At 43.5% G+C, this 20992-nt stretch overlaps 1 protein-coding gene across 2 annotated transcripts in view; it reads right to left on the bottom strand.

Moving 5' to 3' along the window:
* The window catches only part of PIBF1 (progesterone immunomodulatory binding factor 1), a 196872-nt gene that overhangs the window by 134404 nt on the left and 41476 nt on the right, over positions 1-20992 (bottom strand). For both annotated transcript variants that reach the window (XM_024212024.2, XM_024212017.3), the window contains 2 exons: positions 16164-16289; positions 7802-7900 (listed from right to left, as the gene is read on the bottom strand). In XM_024212024.2, coding sequence (XP_024067792.2) covers positions 7802-7900; positions 16164-16289 — 225 coding nt within the window. The remainder of the gene's footprint in view (positions 1-7801; positions 7901-16163; positions 16290-20992) is intronic.

The following is a 20992-nucleotide window of genomic DNA, read 5'->3' as shown; positions in this document are numbered from 1 at the left end:
AGGAAGCCAGCATTCAAGAGGTCAAGAAACTGGTTTGTTTTTAAGAAGTCTTTTGCATGGTTTTGAAGTTTAAAATATATATATGTATACATACCCAAAATATAAGATAGAATTTTTGTTTTAACAAAACACTATACAGTAAAAAGAGAAAAAATGGCACTTATCTCATTCTTTACGGGCTGAATTTATTTTCCAGCAGGGTTCCACATTTGACATGAATTCGCTTACAGCATAGTGCATGCTGGAATGTTATATTGCAGTGAGGGCTAGGAGTCCCACAGGGGACAAAATACACAGGACTGAATAATAAAGAGTGTTTACAGGTTTGGGCAATGTGCTAAATGCCGCAATAGCAGTATCTTGGTTATTGGAGTGTGAAGCACACATTTGTTAACTTAAGTTAACAAAATCTTAACAATTCCTATTTACAGCTCACCTTTAAAACCTAGTTCAAGCAAAATGTCACTTAAACGTTCATTCCAAGTAGACAGCTAGGTGGCACAGTTGGTTAATGTATTAGCTTTTCAGTTCCTAAATACCTGGGTTTAAACATGGATTAAGTCACAAATGAAATGAATGTAGTGGCCTCATTCAAATCCTTATTTGGATATTATCTATAGCTCAAAATCACCATATAATTAGCATGACTACTAGTCATCATTTAGGAAGAACTAAGCATTTAAATAACCAAGGTGCTGCAGAGCAGGAGACTGGATCTATTGTGAAGCAGTACAGAGAATTATTCACAACTCCTCCCCATACTAAAATATATTAATAAATTGGCATGGGAAGTATTACAGCCATTCTACACCATCACTTGGGACATATGGAAGTGAGAAAACTGGTGAAGGCAGCAGGAAAGGAACAAAAGGGCTACCACAAAGGTAAGTATAATATTCAATTACTATTATGCACCATACAAATTATAGCTAAACTGTTAGTTGAAAACATTATAAAAATGCTTCCTGTTTTGAGCTAATGAAACACAGCACTGGTCCATAGAGTACTCCTGAGTAAATTATGTGCCAAAAAACTGAAAATTCTGCAAATTTTATTTGTCAATAAACAAATGTGGCTCCAGCATGGCAGTGGGGAGCACAGGCCAGTGGCTGCATTGAGATGGGAGGTCACCCTGAAGACCCCATCTCCCTCAGTACAGGGATTCGGCAGTGAGGCTGCTCCTGACCCTGACACAATGCAAGGGCTAGACCTGCCCCAGAAACACCCTGGGGCCCTGGCCCTCTGCACCAGGTATAGGAGGGCAGGTTCCACCTAGCAGGATCCAAGCATGGAGGGGCTTACTGTGGGGGGATAGGTTTCTGTATGGGGCAATGTGGGAGATCTGGATGCACAAGGGCTTGTTGGGGGGTTCCAGGTGCAGGGGCAATGGGACTCTGCAGGCGATCCAGGTGAAGGTGGTTGGGATTCAGCTGGGAGGGGTCTGGGTGTGGGGAGATGGGGCTCAGCAGGGGTTCTGGGGTGGGGGACTCAGTGGGGGGTCTGGGTGCCAGGGGAGTGGAGCTTGATGGGGTGGGGGTCCAGGTGCAGCTGGCTGGGGATCAGTGGGGTGAGGGTCTAGGTGTGGGGGGAATAATTGGAGGAGTCCAGGTGTAGGGGGGTAGGACGTGTCAGAGTGAGAGTTCAATGGGCCTGCTTAACAGGGGAGTTCCAGCTGCTGCTGAGGGGATGCCAAATGCCGGGCTTGCGATTTCCCTATGCCCTTTTCTTCTCTACCTCCGTCCCCTCACTCCCACATTCCCCTCCCCCTGCACTATTCCACCCCCTTCCTTCCCCACTGCCTCTTCCCCCCCATCCCATCACCCTCCCTTCCCTCATTTCCCCCACCCCTCTTTACCCAGCCCCACCGCAGGCACTCACTGTTCCACAGAAAACAGGAAGGCTCCTGCACACAGAAGGGGAGCACGACTGGCACTAGGACACAGGAGGTGGCGTTCAGCTGCAGAGTCAGCGGAGCCGAAACAGCCTCCATCAGCTGGGCAGCTCTGCATTGCAGAAATGAGGGGAGGCAGAGGCACATAACCCCGCGTCCCCGCCATGCCTCACCTCTGTTTGGAGCAATCCCCCCCAAAAACTGCACCCATGGCCGTGTCCTCTCTTCCCACACACACCCCGGTGAGGCTTCCCTGCCATTTTCTGCAGGGCAGCACAGGAATTCTGCAGTTTTATGCAGTCTGATATCCATTGGATACACGTTCTTTGGAAATGGCATTACCTTTTGATCGTTCGGTGATTGAAATGAACAATTTTGAAGACTTGAGAAAAGATTTTGTTCTATTAATGTAGAAGGCTATAGCCCTGCGGATATCCAGGGGATGTAATTCTGAACTGTTTGTCCACATGCAGTTTAGGAAAAAATGTCAGCAAATGTATTGGTTGAGATGAAAGGAGTTCCAGCAAGTAGTCTAGAATGAGAGGTAAAGGGGCTGAGAGAGGTGCAGTCTGTTTGTGTCGGCGCTATGAGTAGAATCGCCTCCACTTATGTATGTAAGTAAGTCTGGTAGTTCTCCAACGACTGTTTAACAAGATGTTTTGTACATCTGTGGAACATGTCATTTCAGAGTCTGAGAACCATGCAGTAACCAAGCTTTGAGATGGAGTCATTGGGGATCCAGATGGATGACGCAACCTGCATCCTGCGATAGCAGCTGAGGTAGAAGTGGCAGTGTGTGTGGTGTGTAGACAGCCATGTGGAGAAGATAAGGGTACCATGTTTGTTGTGGTTTGGGGGCTATTAGTATCACTCTGGATCTGTCTTGTCTGATCTTGTGAAGCACGTGGGCTAGGAAGGGGGGGTGGGAGGGAAGGTGTATAGTAGGGAAGCGTTCCACTTGATGAGGAAGGCGTCACCCAGAGAGCGTGGACTGAGTCCTGCTCTGGAGCAGAATTGGGGGCATTTGGTGTTTTGTGCAGTTGCAAAAAGATCTATCATTGGAAACCCCCACATCCGAAAAATGTCTAGGATTACTGGTGTGTTCAGCTCCCACTTGTGGTCCTGATAAAACTTCCTACTTAGGGTATCTGCCATAGCATTGTGCTTGATGCACCACTGCCAAACGCGCATGGCTTCCACACAGAGGGAGTGTGAGCGCTCCCCTTTGTCTGTTTATGTAGAACATACAAATTACATTGTCCGTGAGAACCTGTACAGTCTTGTCTCTGATTAGCAGTAGGAAGTGAAGATGGGACTCCGTCACAGAGCATCGGCCTATATGTGGTTGCAGATGTGCTCCCCACCCTAGAAGGGAAGCATCTGTGGTGATGGTGATCAACGTTGTCCGGGTTGGTCCACCACAAAAAGAATCTTTGATTGTCTCTGGCATGGTGAAGCACTTGTTTATACTGTGCTTGTGTGGGACATAATTTGTTCAGAGCCAGGCTTGGAGGCACCGAATATGTAATCTTGCGTGTCGGACAATAAAGATCATGGCAGCCATATGGCATAGAATTTGTAGGCAAGTTCTGGCAGACACTTGCGGGCTATTTTGTGCTGTGGAGATCAAATTGGTTAGAGTCAGAAATTGTTTTGTCGGTCGGGAGGCTGTTGCCTCGAGGGAGTTGAGGTCTGCTCCAATAAATTCCAGGTGTTGAACTGATGTTAGAGTGGATTTTTGCATGTTTATCTGAAGGCCTAACCTAGTAAACAGAGTTATTGTGTGTTCGGTGGACTTTGTTGAAAGCACCAACAAGACAGGCAGTCATAGACAGTTGTCCAGGTAGGGAAAAATCATGATTCCCTCTCTGCATAGATAGGCAGCTACTACGGTTAATACCTTTGAGAATACCCAAGGCGCAGTGGAAAGGCCAAAGGATAGCAGTTTGTATTGGAAATGGTCATATCCTATTGCAAATCATAGGAGTTTTCGATGTGAGGGATGGATGGATGGATGGATGGATGGATATATGAAAAATATGCGTCCTGGGGGTCAAGGGCTGAGAACCAGTCCCCACTTTCTAATGCTGGGATTATGGTGCTTAGTGTGACCCTTTTGAACTGTTGTGTTTTCACAAATTTGTTGAGTCGTCATAGGCAGAGAATAGGCCTCCAACCTCCTGTTTTTTTCTGTGAGAGAAATTAGTGGGAATAGAACCCCTTCCTGCTGTACTCGGATGGTACGGGTTCTACTGCTTCTAGAGACATGAGGTAGGTTACCTCTTCTCCCAGTAGACCAGTGGTGGGCAACCTGCGGGCCGCATGCGGTCCATCAGGGTAATCCGCTGGCGGCCACAAGACAGTTTGTTTACATTGACCATCCACAGGCACGGCTTGCAGCTCCCAGTGGCCGCAGTTCACCTTTCACGGCCAATGGGAGCTGCGGGAAGCAGCGCGGGCTGGCCACCACTGCAGTAGATACTCGTGAGAGGAGTCCCTGAAGAGAGATAGGGAAGGGGGATAGGTAGGGGGTTTGGAGGTAAGGGGGATGGAATAACCAGTTTTGATAATTTCTAATACCCATCTGTCTGTTGTAATACTGTGCCAGATCAGGTAAAATGGGGTCAGGCAATCTCCAAATATCTTGATAGTTGTAGATGGTTCCAGCATTGAAAGAGATGGGGTTCTCAGACCCTCGACCAAGGCTTCAAATTTGTTGTCTGGAAGTTGATGGTTGAGAAATAGTATTCGAGAGACCAGATTGCTGTCTCCTCAAGGTTTTCTACTTCCGACCCTGATATTCATAGTATCTACTGTGTTGTGCATACGGAGGGAGTCGGAATCATTGAGGGGTTTGATCACTGCCCTGTCGCCTTTTGATCTTAGGTGTGTGAATGCCCAGAGATCGCAATGTCCCCTTGAGTCCTTAAGAGCGTGCAATGACTCGTCTGTTCTGTCCACGAAAAGTTTGGATCCTTCGAACGTCCTCCACAGTCAACAGTACCGGCTTTGGGAATCCAGATAGATGGAGCAGGAGGCTCGTCCCATAACAATTGTGGTTGCTATGGATCTCGCAGCTGAATCTGCTGAATAAAGGGCAGCCTGTAATGCTGTTCTGGTTATGAGCTGACCTTCTGTGATGAGTGATTTGTATTGTTCTTGTTTGTCACTGGAATAAAGGCAGTAAATTCAGAGAGACTTGCATAGTTATTGTGGTCATACTTTGCTAATAAGGCATCGTAGTTGGCAATTCTCAATTGTAAGGTTGCAGCAGAATATGCTTTGCAACCGCAAAGGTCAAGGCATTTCCAGTCTGTGTCATATGGAGTGTTTCTGTAGTATTGTTGCCTACCCGGTTCATTGCCAGTGTCAATCACCAATGAGTTCGATGTTGGATGCAAAAAAAGGAATTCAGAGCCCTTTGCAGGCATATGGTATTTTTTAATCAAATCTCTTACAGGTAGGTGGAATCACTGCAGGGGATTGCCAGAGCAATTTCACAGGATCCATAATTGCATCATTCATGGGGAGGGTAATTTTAGATGAGGTCGATGGGTGCAGTATGTCAACTAGCTTGTGTCATGATTCCTGGACCTCTTCCAGGGAGATGTCCAGTGAAGTGGCAACTCTCCCTAAACAATTTGAAGACCTCTACAAATTATCACCTGCGATGGTAGGTGGGGGCATAATAGTGTTGTCTGGTGAGGATGAGAAGTGGACTTCCGGTGGATTGTCTTGATCAGAGAATTCCTCCTCCTCATCCTGAGCCCCCTTTTCAGAAGTGCCTGGTGGGATCAATAAAGGTGCTTGAAGTGTGTCAGCTGTGGGAAGGCCAACAGGTATGCCCTGTTGTTGTTGTTGGTATGTAGTCCACGGGTTCCAAAAAGGCCACTGTGGTTGGAAGGGCATAGTGGGCATCCAGGGTTGCCCGTACCAAGGTTGGTTCAGAAGGTTTTCCGGGTAGCCTGTGTATGGAGGGGCGTGCATGGTAGGAGCAGACACAGGGGAGGAATGTGGTGGAGCGCGCCCAGCATCCCCATCTCCATCCTCACTGGAGAATTGTGGAGTGGACAGAAGCGGAGAACTGGGTTGACTAAGTGCTGTGGGTACTGAGGTACCATCAGTGCCAAGGATGGGAGACTCCGGTACTGATGAAACGGAGATGTCTTTGTGGTGGAGGAATTGCTGCAATGTGCCCGGTATCAGTACCGTTGGTGTCATAGGAAACGGGCTTGCATGTAGGAAACTGCTTGTCGGCACCGGTGTGTGACTGGTGTGCGTGATGGCCGCACTAGGTGCAGCATTAGCATTGGAGTTATTGAGGTGCTCAGTACCAATTGCTTTTTCATGTAAGACGGTACTGCGGCATGGGGTTTCATTTTCCCCTGGTGCTTGTGACCGAGCTCGGCTGCTTGGGAGCTTTCAGTTTCTTGGTACCGATGGTGCCGGAGGGACCCGCTGTTTCGGCCGTTGACATGGCCGGTGCGGTCGGTACTGGGAGTGTTTGCTTGTGAGCAGAGTGTCTTTTCTTGGCCAACTCCAAAGTTGGGAACGTAGTACCCCGGTTTTTTGCCGCCTTCTTTGCGGGTTGATCAGGAGCCCGTGCCATGGACAAAGGGCCCTTATCAGAGGCTGCCGATAGCTATTTCTGGCCGGGTGCGTATCTAATGTTAGATGCCAGGCGGAGAGATTTTTCCCATGAGAAATAGTTTCAGTTGGAGATCTCTTGCCTTTCTGGTGCGAGCTTTCAGATTGTGACAGTGCAAACATGTCTGCGCCAAGACAACGGGCACACTTAGAGTGTCCGTCAGAAAGAGGTACAGAAATCCTGCAGATAGTGCAGTGTTTGAACCCTGGGGAACCAGGCATGCCCCTCAAGGAGCGTACTCTCCCCGTAAAAAAACAAAGGGCGGGGGAGGTACAATAACCACGTAGAAACAGAAACCTACATGCCCTACAAGAAAAATGTAAACAACTTTTTTTTGAAGAAGAAGCAGCAGCAGCAGCAGCAGCAAAAGCTGGGGCTAAAATAGGAAGGCTACCTATTCTAACTGAAAACTAGCACCTGTTAACCGCAAGATGGGGACCGCGCATGTGTGACCCAACTGGGCACTAATTCCTTAAATCTCCGGCTACGGGCGCAGGAGCGCACCAACACCTAAAGTGGAGCACCCATAGGGACATCACTGAAAGAACAGAAGAATCTTAAGACAATCTGGGTTGGTGGCCAAACATTCTGGAATTCCACTGGTTGCTCATGGGTGAAAACGCATTTTGTTAAAAACTAATCTTGTCCACTTAGAGAAATGATGAAAACACAGAACAGAAACATAAGGAACCTCTTCAGTCAGTGAGTCCAATTCCCTGCTATCACAGGAAATAATGTCATATAATCACGTTCATAAATTTATCAAGATCCATTTTAAAACTAGTAGGTTGTTTGCCCCCACTACTCCTATTGGAAGGCAGTTTCCGAGACTCAGTCCTCGAATAGTTAGAAACATCGTTCTAATTTCCAGCCTAAAATTTATTCATGGCCAGTGTAAACCCTTTGTTCTTGTTGCCAACATTATCCTTTAGCTTAAATAGCTTTTCTCCTTCCCTGTTGTTTTACCACCCTGCAGTATTTATAGAGAGCAATCATATCCCCTCTCAGCCTTCATTTTCTAGGCAACACAAGCCAAGCTCTTTTATTGTCTTGTAAGATAGGCTCGCCATTCCTCTGCCCATCTTAGTAGCCCTTCTCCGCACAGCGTCCAGTTTGAATTCATCTTTCTTGAACATCGTTGACCAGAATTGTACACAGTATTCCCTTTATGTCCAGAAAAAAAGATTATCAAATTTAATGATATAAATATACTAGTATCTCTTTAGTTCCATTTGAGTGTATGCATTTTAAAATATACTTACTGTTCTAAGAGATGTTCATATTTTCCTAAAGCATCCTTTTCAGCCACAACTGCTCTTTCTTTTTCAACCACAGCATTATCTCTTGCTTCTCTCAAATTTCTGAAGTAAAAAATAAAATTATTCTGTCAGCAATCTGATATATACGAATAAGAATTTTCATAATTAAACAATACTGATTTATATCTACGTCTCTTTTTTAGTCATTATGGACTGGCTCACAAGAGCCATATGGCAGTGCTAATGTGAGTAGCTTCTGATACTGAATAGTTGACTATTTTGTTTTTTACACAAGTCTTAATTTACAATCATTTTCCCATCCCCAATTTCATATACATTTTACCAATTGTGACTTACTGGTCTCAAATAGTCTACATCATGGCCACTGATTATATATCCCCGTTTCTCAAAATGCATTTACTACCTCTTTGAAAAACAAACTCTTTTCTGCAATTATATTATTCCATCTAATCTTTTTTGCTTTTATGCTGGTCAATAAAAAATAACCCTTTCAGCTGCTTTAGAAATTTTACAAAACTAGTTTTCTGAGTTACAAATTTTAATAATTAAGACAACCCAACGTACCTCACTTTGGGGCCAACAGAACACAAAATTTGTCTGACATGCTCCAAGGTTTGTACAGGAAACAGACAGATTTTATTAAAGAAAATCCAGCCCTAAAAACTGAATTGAACACAGCAGATCTCCACTTTTAAGACCTAGCAATATTACTTTGTACATACTGTAATGTCAATGTACTTTATATAATTCACATTTAGAGCCTAATCCTATAAGGAGATGATTATCTGAATTCCCACTGCAGGATTAGATTTTCATTCATGTATAGAAATGACACAAAAATTATGTTAAAGAATGTTAAGATTGCAAAGTCAAGAATTCAAAGTTTGGAAAAGAATTAAGGTTGCCTGAGCCTGTGAGGTTGGGTGATATTATCCCAATTTTATACCTAGGGAACAGAAGAACAGAGAGATTAAGATAAAAAGTCTACATTAATTTTGGATGCCCAATTTGAGTAGCCTAGGACTGATTTTCAGAGCACGTAGCATTATATAGTACTTTATATGTTCAAAGAACAACTCCCCATTGACTTCAGTTGAAACTATAAGTGTTCTGGCAATCAGAGGCAGGTATCTCAGATTGGGTACCCATAAAATAAGGAACACAATTAGTGACCATCGGTGAAAAGTTTGGTTTATGTGACTTGACTAGCATCCCCACCGTACCCTGGACTCCTCTCCCCACTCTCAGACTCCTTGCCCAGCCAGTTCCATCCATCCCTGGGATTCTCATTCAATCTGTCTCAGAGTTTGTTTCTGTCTCTGCAGTAGTTTAGAATAGCCTCAGGAATGCACTGAGCCTTACTTGTCAACCAGCCAAGAATCATCCTTCTTTTCCCCTTCCCATTCCAAGTTACCTCTTAGACCCCTTACACTTCTGTTCTGAAACATAAGAGACCAAAATGGAAGAATGAGAACAAGGAGCTAGTATCACATAAGGTTAAGGCAGACCAAAAGATACCCAAAGGATAGAATAAACCTTAGATGAGGAGCTCAAACACCAATCCTATGTCTAAAAAAAGGACATTGTTAAGGTCCAAATTCCTTAGAACCAGAAGGACAGAATGACACACAAAGACTTTAGTGGCCCTCAGGCTTCACTGCAGATGCAGTGGGGCCAATTCTATGAACCCTTGGTTCTGAAGTATGACTAACTCAAACACGAGATGTAACACCGAAGCCTGACACACTATAAATAGGGAAAGGTTTACTGCTGAGAAAGATAGAGAAGGAAGACAGAAAGAACCTAAGTAGTACTTGAAACAGCAATGACATCACAGGCTCCCCTAGACATTGAGATAAGCATCTAGATTTGAATGGGCTGCCAGCTCTGGTAAAGCTTAGGATCAATGAGCTCACTGTCACCAGCTTCCTTCTACATAGAGAATCTGCTCAGCACCAACACTGTTCCTGAGCTGTGCTTCTTGGATCTTTGAAGCCAAGTGGAATTGGAACTTCAACCCTTCTTAGCATAACGTGCTAAAAAAAGATGTGAAAAAAAAGACCTTCCTACTATGAGATTTTGATGTTGGGGCAGTTAAAAAGAGTCCCTCAGTACTAATCTTGATGGAACTTCTGCTTTGGACTAGGCCAGAAGTTCCTTAAGTGCTCCTCCCACACATGGAGTTTTAAAAAGCCCTTCCCCCCGTCTCAGAGTCCCAAGGATCAAAGTAATGTAGACTTACTATCAGCCTGGACTGTGCCCCCCATACCTAACCACCTGAGGCATAGCACATGGTCATCAGCATCTGACTATGTAGTGCCACACTATCCATACATCTTAAAGTTAGTTTTGCTCGCAGAGTCATGGTACTGATCAGGGTGGATAAAAATCAGTGATTTAAAAAAATAAAACATATTTTTTTATTTAAATTGGATTTTTTTTGATAAAATACTTTGAGGAAAAAACCTATCCAAAGATAGTTTTAATTAAGATATATTATAGCTCAAAGATATCTCATTATGGAATAGGAATTATACATTCTAATTCTATAGTATGGGACAATATTATTCATGTAATGTTTAAGAAAAGTTTTGTAAATGAGTTCCAACAGTTCATGGATTAGGGACCCAATCTTATGGGGTTCCAGGGACTTCTGTATAGATTATTTAGGTTAATCTTTCTGTGCTCAGTCTAGAAGATACCATCAGAGATGCTTAGTTTTGCAGTTCTCAAACTGTGGATTTGTGTCTCCAGAGATAACATGCTTGTTAACAACAAAAATGTTTTTAAATAAATAAATAATATATAGAGGTGAGAAATAACAGACCTCAACCCTATTGTCCCTCTGCAAATTTGTGTACACAGAGTCAATCCCTCTAAAAGTGCAAAGTTTCAAAAAGTTCAGTGAATAGAAGATTGTTGGGGGCGGAATAGATCTGGATAAGGAGAAGAAGTCTGGCAATAAATGTGAGAATGGAGGGACAGGCAGTAGAAACAAAAGTGAAATTGTTTGAGCAGCATATTCCAGAAGTCTTGAGGTCTTTCTGAGTGTAGCCTTCATTGATTTGAAATCTACCATACCATTCTCTCACTAGAAGGGCAAACCTATAATGGCAGCAAGCCGTAAAAGAGACCCAGTTTGGGAATAAGAACCATTCAAGAAATCTATGTTTGCTGATGATGTTTTAAAGAAAGTCACACCAGTGAACGGGTGGAAGTCACTTAGTCACTTGGATTCAGCGATTGTTGAAGTGATAATTTCACTTTTAACAGCAGTAGCTTCTTCTGCCAGTGTAGAAAGAATATTTTCTTCCTTTGGATTAATTCATTCAAAATTGAGAAATCGTTTGGGACCCGAAAAAGCAGGAAAGCTTGTTTTTCTTTTCCAGATTAGGAACAAACAGGAAAATAAAGGTGAAGACGACTAAGTTAGCTGCAGAAGCCAATATTTTAAGTTTCTCATGTTGACCTGGCTGACATAGTCGATTTAAATTTTTTTTTAATATTTCATTTAACTATTTTAGTTAAAAACTATTTTAACAAAAACAAGTCTGATTAAAAAAAACTTGACTGTTTAACTAAATTCATATGCTTGTTTTGTTAAACTATTATGTGTTTGCTGTTGAAGAAAAAAATCCAGAATACATAACGTTGTTGTTTTAATTAAATAAAACAATTTAAATGTCTGTTTGGTGATGTTCCCCCAACTAATATAGCATGGCAAGAAAATCCTCCAAATATTAATGATTAACCTGTTGAATTGGAGATATTTATGAAGTCATTGGGAGGTGAACTGTCTGCTTCAATTACCTTTGGTAAATGAAATAACCAATCATTCATTTTCTGATATAGCTGTAAAACTAAATCTGAAAAGTTTTCAAAATAAATCACTTTAAAAATGTATAGTGTGTACCTTCTAAAAATGAAACTTACATCTATCTCTGATTTGTGAAGAATATGTATTAATATTATAACAACCAACAAGAAAGCACTTTTTATGTAGAAGTCTTCTTGAAGCCCTTTAAATCAAATCCACCCTGGTACTGATATGAAATAAAATTCATGAGTTTATACCTGTCTACAACAGAACAACAAGAGTCAAAGAATGCAGGGAACAATATAGCAGGACAAAGTCTAAAAAGAAGCTGTGAAAGTACAGATTAACAATACCTATATCCTCCCACCCCCAAAATAACCCCCCCCTGAAACTGAAACCTAACCTCTGTGGGCCCAGAGTCAACGGCACTGCCTAAGGAATAGAAGAGGCGGAGTGGTCCCTCACAGGTTGCGCTCCATTAGCAGGCTCATGCTCAGTCATACGAGCAGGCAAACGCCCTCTGTACGTCTTCCTGTGCTTTCTGCGAGGCACTAGCGACTGCGAGCGGTGCCGGGTCTCTGCACGCGAGGAAGTCTTCAGTGCTGGGGAGTGATGGTGCCGAGGGTCTCTGACCTCTGAGTCCTTCCTCTGTGCCAGGACCTCCCTGATTGAAGCTGGTGCGCTACACACTGATGCTGAAGTACCCAGTGCCGGATCCATGGGAATCGACTCCGATTGTTGCTGCAGGTCTGCCTCAATGAGCAGAAGTTTCAGCCTGTGGTCCCTTTCCTTCTTGGTCCTGGGTGGAATCCTCTGCAGATTTTGCACTTGTCAGTCTGGCGAGATTCCCCCAGGCACTTCAAGCAGGATGTGTGCGGGTCAACTTTGGCATCAGCTTTTGGCAGACCCCACACAGCTTAAAACCCCTGGGACTGAGGCATGCCCTGGCCCTGGGAAGGGGAAGGAAACGGGGAAGAGAACCCAGGCAAAAAGGGGGTTCAAAAATTACACTACACTATACTAAGAACTATTAACTATTTAAACTATTTACAGGTAAAAATTAAGAGTCCACTAGGGGATCATTCAAGAACGAGAGAAAGAAGAGAATGCTCCAACGACTATCACTGGCGGTAAGAAGGAACTGGAGAGGCGGCAGGTCGGCAGGGCCCTATATGCGGCGCCATGAAGGCGCGACTCCAGGGGGCGCCTGAGCTGACCCCACAGGTACCACTAGGGGAAAAAACCTTCCTGCAACTTTGCATGCGGCGCACACACACCTACTTGGACTCAACGTGAGCAAGCACTCAAAGAAGCACGTTTCTGTTTATCAGGAGGAGAGATGAACAAAGTCCCAATCTGATCCTCACAAGGACATTCCATCAGTATTTTCCTTGAAGGGTGACTGCTCCATTTCCTCTGAAGGAGTCACCTCTTAGTTGTCATGCATGTGCCACTATTCTTGAGGAGGCAATGGTGTCAGCAGTGCCAGTCATCTCTGCACCGATTAAAACATGGGTGGCTCTGGAGGGCAGCAGTGCCTGACATGAGGCCAGTCCTGGGAAAGCTCTCAGTGCTGGTGTAGGTGCCTCTTGTACCATGAGGTGCAACAGTGTCAGTGTTATTAACAGAGCCAAAAATGGTGACATGTTGGTTTTGGCAGCAACGTCTTCACTGGGAAAAGCCTTCACTGACTCCAGAACATAGGACATAATAGTTGAAGGTGTTCCTACATAAGGTATTTCCAGGCAGGTGGAGATTTTGGCAAAGGAAGGCAGCTAGGTTCCCTGCAGCAAATCACAAGAGTTACATTGTTGGTTCTGAGGGGATCCCATGCACCTCAAACATGTTCTGGATCGGTATCAGTGACAAATACTGCTGCACAGAGTCAAGTTGCAGAGTCATAGCCAAAACCAGAGATGGCGGTCTGAGATATGCACACCAGTGAGGTGTCAAAATCATTTGTCACCAGAGTGTTATATCGACAAGAGGTGCATGCCAAGGGCTTCACTGACATGGGTAAGGAGTTCAAGAGGTGATATGTCAGTGGAGTAGGAGAACAAAGCCTCCTTTTTTTTCTCCTTGGGCTCCTCTTGTAAAGCAGAATGCTTTCTTTTTTACCTTCCTCTTCCCTGAAACAAGTTCACAAGGAGATCTGGAAACAGTGTCAACTCTAACAGCACAAGGGCAATTTTCAGTGCTGATAACAATGCCAATCTAGACTGTGGTGCCGGATCCCTCTATTTTGATGGAGCCTGTGGTGCTGAATGGCAGAACAATCCCAGTAGATGTTTGTCTCAGGTGAATTGATTTCAGGCTGGTTTCGAGGCTGAGGTGGCAGTGTTCATTCCTCAGGTCTCTTTAAAGAAGTTGTCAGCACAGAGGCAGATCTCAAAACTCCTGAAGGTGCATTAGGACAATCTGGTTGAAGGCTTAAAGAAGCCAAGTGCCCCTGCAGTCTTAACTGTTTGTCCTTTGTCATTCAAGGAGTGAAGATATGACAAATTGTGCACTGAGTTAGGTGAGCTTCTCCCAGGCACACTACACAAGCCTCTGCCAGTGTGTGTGTGTCTCAGTAAAGATAGCTGAACAGGTCACAAACCTTTTGAACCCTCTTTGGTGTTCGGGACCCAACACAGCCTTGGCAATAACCCAAGGCAAGTGGCCGCAACTACTTTAACTGTACTAGAACTATAGTAACGTTAAGAAGAGGACAGGCTAACTAGCTAGTGGACACAAGAAAAAAGTTCCAGTTAGCTCTCTGTGATAATGATGAAGGCATAGAGGTGGTTGTGAGAGAGTACTCCTTTGTGTAAACTGGACTTATGTTGTCATCCTAGCGTAAGAGTACTCCTGCGTCTTCCTGCTCCCCCAGCGGCAAACGTGGGCTTTTTAAATATAGTTCCACACTTCAATGCTAAAGGCTGTAGATTTCCCATAAGTGGGAATGCACAGTAGCCATCAAAGGATTTTTATAATGTGAGCAAAACAACATTTTTTTTCCTAATCTTGTTTTTGGAAACAAACAGTGAACAAAACAAACAAACAAAAATTCAATCTGAAGACCACACCAAATGGTTCAAGCGTGGCAACATTATAAGTAACTGAAAATGGTCCTAATAATGGAAAGTGTCTATTTTAACTGCAAGTGTCACCACCTGCACTGCCTAGAACAACAACTTCTAACTGAGTTTGTATCCAGTTAGAAAGTGAGATGGTTGGATCTAAACACAGTCTGTGTGCACACACGGTTAAAACTATTTTGCCCAAACCATTGCCTAGGCTGGCACAGAGCTGTCTTCCAGCAACTGATTTAGTACACTGTTTCTGCAGTGTAAATGGTACCCTCCTAAAGAACCAATCATAGGGTGAGGCCTCTAAGAGACTACCAATTAATAATGGCTAGGTAGTGAACCAGTAATAGCAGTTGATGTTTATTTAAAATAAAAATATAACATACATAAAAATTGTTGATTATATATTTGTTTGCACTGATAAAAACAACAACAGTGTGATATATGTAAAAATATGGTGGTTGCTCTGTTGTAATTGTGTCAGTAACTGATTACAAAGAATTTGTACTAGTAATGGACAGAATCTTAGCTTGTACCTGCAAATATACTTACCAGTCCTCCTTAGATTATAGTCACATAAGACTGGATAGGTTTGTGCAATAATTACTATTACTATGACCTCTTACTATTGGCTGATCACTTTGGCAGAGAGAAACAGTGCCAAAAATTCTACTGTCATAGGTCCCAACCTTTAAATGGCTAAAGACTTAGATAGGTGCTTAACATTATGCACATGAAGAGTTTCACTGAATTCAAATGGGACTACCAACATGCAAGGTATGTCAAGCAGGTACGTCAGCCTTTGCAAGACTGGGGTCACAGTATGTTCTGCTGAAAATATAAGTATAATGAATTGAAGATTACACTTTTTTTACATCATAAGTTTTAAACCATATCAAACTTGCTTTCTTTAAAAAAAAACAAAACAAAAAAAAACCCATGACTCATTTCCCACCTTCCTCATTCCTCTCAATTCAGTCCCTCCCTACTCTCAGATACCAAGGCTTGTCTCCAGAACAGCTGCAAAGCATCATATATAAGAGACTACCTGACACGTATGTACTTTATACATATTAATTTCACTATAATATAAATGACAGCAGCACAAAACACAAACCACTAATGCTAAAGTAGAAGCTAACTTTTGCTTTTGCTGACAATTGACTCTTTTCAATACTAACAATTATCAGCAGTTATTTTAAAATAAAGCAAAAAATAAAACTGCACTTTTATTGTAAAGATGTAATTTCATATGAAAAACTTTCTTGTAACATCTACGTTTATTTAATAATGACTTAACATTAAGTCTAATTTTCTGCGCTGTGACCATTCCCCCCATAAAAGTGACAACGTGAGTCACAAATAACAAGAACACAAACACAAATATGACATGATAATGTATACCTTAATTATGTTATGCCTGAAGTGTTTTTTTTTTTAAATAATGTTTACCTACCTGTTTTCACGTTCATACATCTCCTTTGAGGTGCTTCGAAGCTGTTCAATTTCTTGATTTGTTTTCAATCTAATTTGTTCCAATTCATCACGCAATTTGTTTTCATATTCTGTTTTATAATGGTCTCTGAAAATTAAACAAATCATCATAATTTACAGGAATTTAATAGAGAAATAGTTACACCTTCTGGATCACATTATTATTTGCTTTGCCATAAATCTCCAAGGAGCTGTTACTCTGTATCAGTACAACTGTGGGTTTCTTTCTTTAAAATGTGTGATCTATGCAGCTTACTTAAGAGTAGCATCTGCTCCTTTCTTGACAGAAGTACTGGCCTCAGTTATTAGTGACTCACTTAAAACTAATTGTTAGTAATGTGTGTGCTTTAGTAGCTCATTGGTTAAAAAAGTCAGGTATCATATAGGTGGGGTCTGCTGTAATAATTGGGCCTACATATTTACCCCACTTTGGAGCCTAACTGTGGAAAAGTGGATAAAAGTTTATAAAGTATAACAAGAAACAGTTACTAACCAGTCCTGTAACTGTTGTTCTTTGAGATGTGTTGCACGTATCCATTCCATTTCAGGTGTATGCATGCTAAGTGCATTGTTGTTGGAAGTTTTTCCCTCAGTGGTTCCCATTGGGGCAGTGCATGTGCCCTCTGCTGCCTCGCACAGCTGCATGGTGGTACAAAGGGCAGAGCCATGCCCAACCTTCCTCGGTATCTTCTTACCAGATACACTTTGATAGAGATAGAGGAAGGAGAGGGGGTTATAGAATGGACACGTGTAACACATCTGAAAGAACAACAGTTACTGAACAGGTTAGTAACCATTTCCTCTTCTTCAAGTGGCTGCACAAGTCCATTCCACTTCAGGTGACTCACAAGCAGTTTGATCTGGAGGTGGATAAAGACTGAAGGACCACACATCCAAAATTGGTGTTAACTCTAGATTGTTGAGACATGGCATGAGACACAAAGCTATGGACTAAAGACCAAGTTGCCACTTTGCAAATGTCCAGAATAGGCACTTGGGACAGAAAGGCTGCAGAGACTGCCTGAGATGTGGTTGAATGTGTAAGCACTCTATTTGGCAGCATCACGCCCGCTAAATCATAGCATAAATAAATACAAGATGAGATCCAGCAATGAGATCTTATGAGAAAAGACTCAAAGGCCCTTTATTCTGTTTGCAATTGCCAGGAAAAGCTGTGACAAAGACTGAACAGTTAGTTGTGTCCAGGTAAAAAGCTCAAGCCATTCTAATGTTCAATGTGTGTAGTGTTTCCTCATGCCTATGATTATGAGACTTAGAAAAGAAAGTTGATAAATATAGCCTGATCAATGTGAAAATAAGACGCCACCTTGGTAAGGTACTTCGGGTGGGCTTAGGTAAGCCTTGTCTTTGTAGAATACCATATATAGTGGTCTTGAAACTAGAGCTCGTCCCTCATCCACTCTTCTGGCCGAGGTGACTGCAACTAACAGACTGCCTTCATGGAAAGATGGAGTAACAAACAGGCAACCAGCAGCTCAAATGGACAACCCATTAGCTTTGCTAACACCAAGTTTAAGTCCCAATGGGGAATTGGAACCTCTACTTGCAGATATAACTGATCTAAAACCTTTAGAAATCTGATCATCACAGGATTGGAGAAAAGGGAACAGTTTTCAACTGGCAGGTGGAAAGCTGAGTTAGCTGTCAGGTGGATCTTGACAGAACTAATAGCAAGGTCCTGTTGCTTTAGATGTAACAGATAGTCCAACATAGGGTGGATTGGACCCTAGCCCAGGTAAACGGCTTTCTGCTGGGACCAGATGTAGAACCTCTGACATTTCACCAGGGAAGTATACCCAATAAAAGGTTTTCTACTAATTAAAAGCATCTCTTGAACCCCATTTGAACAAATTTCCTCCTGAGAAGTTAGCCACAGAATATTCAGGCTGTCAGGGGGAGGGCCCGCTGTTTGGGGTGGAGAAGACGACCGTGATTCTGAGAGATCAGGTCTGGTTCCAAAGACAGTGTCTACGGAGCTCAGTTCAAAAGGTTCAGCAGAGTGTAAAACCAATGCTGTCAAGGCCAGACTGGAGCTATGAGTATGACTCAAGCATGGTCTTCCTTGATTTTCACCAACACTCATGGAAGGAGTGGAACTGGAGGAAATGCATACAGGCGCTTGTCTGCCCACGGCAACAGGAGAAACCCTGGGCTATGACCTGTCCGAGAGCGAAACTGATGACACTTCCTGTTGACTTTTGTTGTAAACAGGTCTATTTGGGGAATCTCCCACTGTTAGAAAATGAATCTGGCCACATCTGTGCAGAGGCAACACTTGTGGTGACTGCAGAAAGATCCACTTGATGGGTTTGCCAGTTTGTTCTGAACACTTGGAAGGTGAGAGGCTTTGAAACAGATTGAGTTGGCAATGCAAAAATCCCAGAGCCTCATCGCCTTTTGGCAGAGCAGGCGAGCAGGCCCCTCCTTGTGAGTTCAAATAGAACATGGTCGCTATATTATCTGAAAATATGAGTAGATTTCATCCCTTGATCTGAGACTGGAAGACTTGACAAGCTCATTTGATGATCCACAATTCTTTGATAATTGTATGCAGAATTAAATCCTGGGCAGACCATAGGACTTGTGTTTTGCAGGACTCCAGGAGAGCTCTCCAATCAAGGGCAGAAGCGTCCATAACTAGGGTAAAAGTTGGCTGAGGAGGAGCAAATGGAACCCCCGCACACATATGTTTAAAGGGCCTGTCCACCAGTGTAGAGAATGTAAGATGTGTGTGGGGGCATGCAAACCACCATGTGTATCGGATGATGAATCAGCAAGTACATTGAAGCTGTCCAATCATGCAGCTTCCTGCGATAGAGCTTGTCATGTTCAATTATGTAAGTGGAAGAGGCCATATGCCTCAGAAGCTTGAGGCAATTTTGTATCGTCGTGGTAGGATGGGCCTTCAGGTCTAAAAAAGCTTTTCCCAGGTGATGCTGGCATCGTAAGTGGGAATTGAAGACCTTGGCTTCCACAGAGTCCAGACTGTTCCTATAAACTCTATCTTTTGTACATGAGACAGGATTGACTTTTCTGCATCAATGAGCAACCCTAGCGCATCAAAGGTGGACTGCATGACAGTCATGCTGGACAGCACCTGAGCCTCAGACCAGCCAGTCATCAAGGTAGGGAAACCTCTGAATTCCTGATTTCCTGAGGATGGCTGCCACCATTGCCATATGTGTTGTGAATACACGTGGGGCTGATGACAGGCCAAATGATAGGACTCCAGACTGTAGGGGCATTGATTGATCACAAATCTGAGGAATTTCTTGGGCTTGGATGTATTGCCATATGAAAATACCCATTCTTTAAGTTGAGGGCAGCGTACCAGTCGCCAGGATGGAATATGGAAGCCAGAGTGACCATATGAAACTATTTTCTTTAGGTTTCTGTTGAGATCTTACAGGTCTAGGATGGGTCTGAGACAAACACATCAAAATGTTTGCTTAGAACTCCCGGGCTGCCTGGACAAACTAGGAGCTATTGCAGAAGAAAGAGGGAGGGGACATCTTCTAGAACCTCTGCCACCTTTTTTCCCTAGCTAGGTCCTGGTGGCAAGACATGAAAACAGGATAGTGGTGGGGCTGTTGCAGTCAAAACTGCTTTTTCTTTCGGGCAGGTGTATAAATGCCCAAAGATCTGAGTGTTACCCTAGAGTCTTTTAGACTTGCAACTTGTCATCCACCTTTTCAAAGAGTGATGGCCCCTCAAAAGGGAGGTCCTGTATGGTCTGTTGGACCTCTTGAGGGACACCCAATGCCTGGAGTCACGAACACCTGTGCATGGTAATGACTGACACCATGGCTCTAGCTGCAGAGTTGGCAGCATTCAAACCCACCCGGGGGGAGATCCTGGCTAGTAATTCATCCTTGTTTACCAGTGCAAGAAATTCCTGCCTTGAGTAATCTGGCAGTCTGTCTTTAAAATTTAATTTGCTGTCCCAGAGACCGAAGTCATAATGCCCCAACAATGCCTGCTCATTAGCAATCTTAAACTGCAGACCTGTAGTCAAACATGTCTTTCTGTCAAAGAGATAAAACTTCTTTTCATCTTTTCTTTTCAGTGTAAATGCCTGTTCACCCTGACACTCCCTCATTTTCAACTGAAACCACCAGGAGACTCTGGAGAGGGGTGACTGTAGAAATGTTCAAACCCCTGAGAGGGGACATAATATCTTCATTCAGACCTTTTTGCTATGGGAAGAAGGAAGATAGGTTTTTGCCACAGCACTTTACTGACCTCCAGGATCACTTCAATAATTCGAAACACCACTCAAACTGGTCCTACAGATGCTAAGATGTCAACCAGTCTGCAAGACCTCTCTTGAAAGTCCACCACCTGGACACCCAGGTGAAAGCCACCTTCTTTAAAAGGTCTTGATGCGCTCTGTAATCATCAGGGGAAGGAGAAGAACCCTTCAGTACTATTGCCTCATCAGGAGATGACAAAGAGCAAACCAAAACCAGCTGCAGTGGTGCTCCCCACAATTCCTTCCCGGGGGGATCACACTGGATCCATTTCCTCATTCTCCACACTGAGCCTGGTACCACAGGTGGATTCCTGCTATCCTTGCCATTATAGATCTCAGCACCTACTGGACGAGACAGAATGGGATGGGCATGGAGATGACCTGTGGGCCAGTGGGAACCATTACAGGTTCCAGAATGGCCACTGGTATGAGTCCAGAGCCCAACTTCTACTCAGCCACGGGTCCCTGCTTGATGGCCAAGATGGAGCCTATGGAGAGTACCAATGGTGGCAGGAGGT

This window comes from Terrapene carolina, unplaced genomic scaffold (assembly GCF_002925995.2).
Source record: "Terrapene carolina triunguis isolate 2854851 unplaced genomic scaffold, T_m_triunguis-2.0 Scaffold21, whole genome shotgun sequence".
NCBI lineage: Eukaryota > Metazoa > Chordata > Testudines > Emydidae > Terrapene > Terrapene triunguis.
This window is presented reverse-complemented; position numbering and strand designations above follow the sequence as displayed.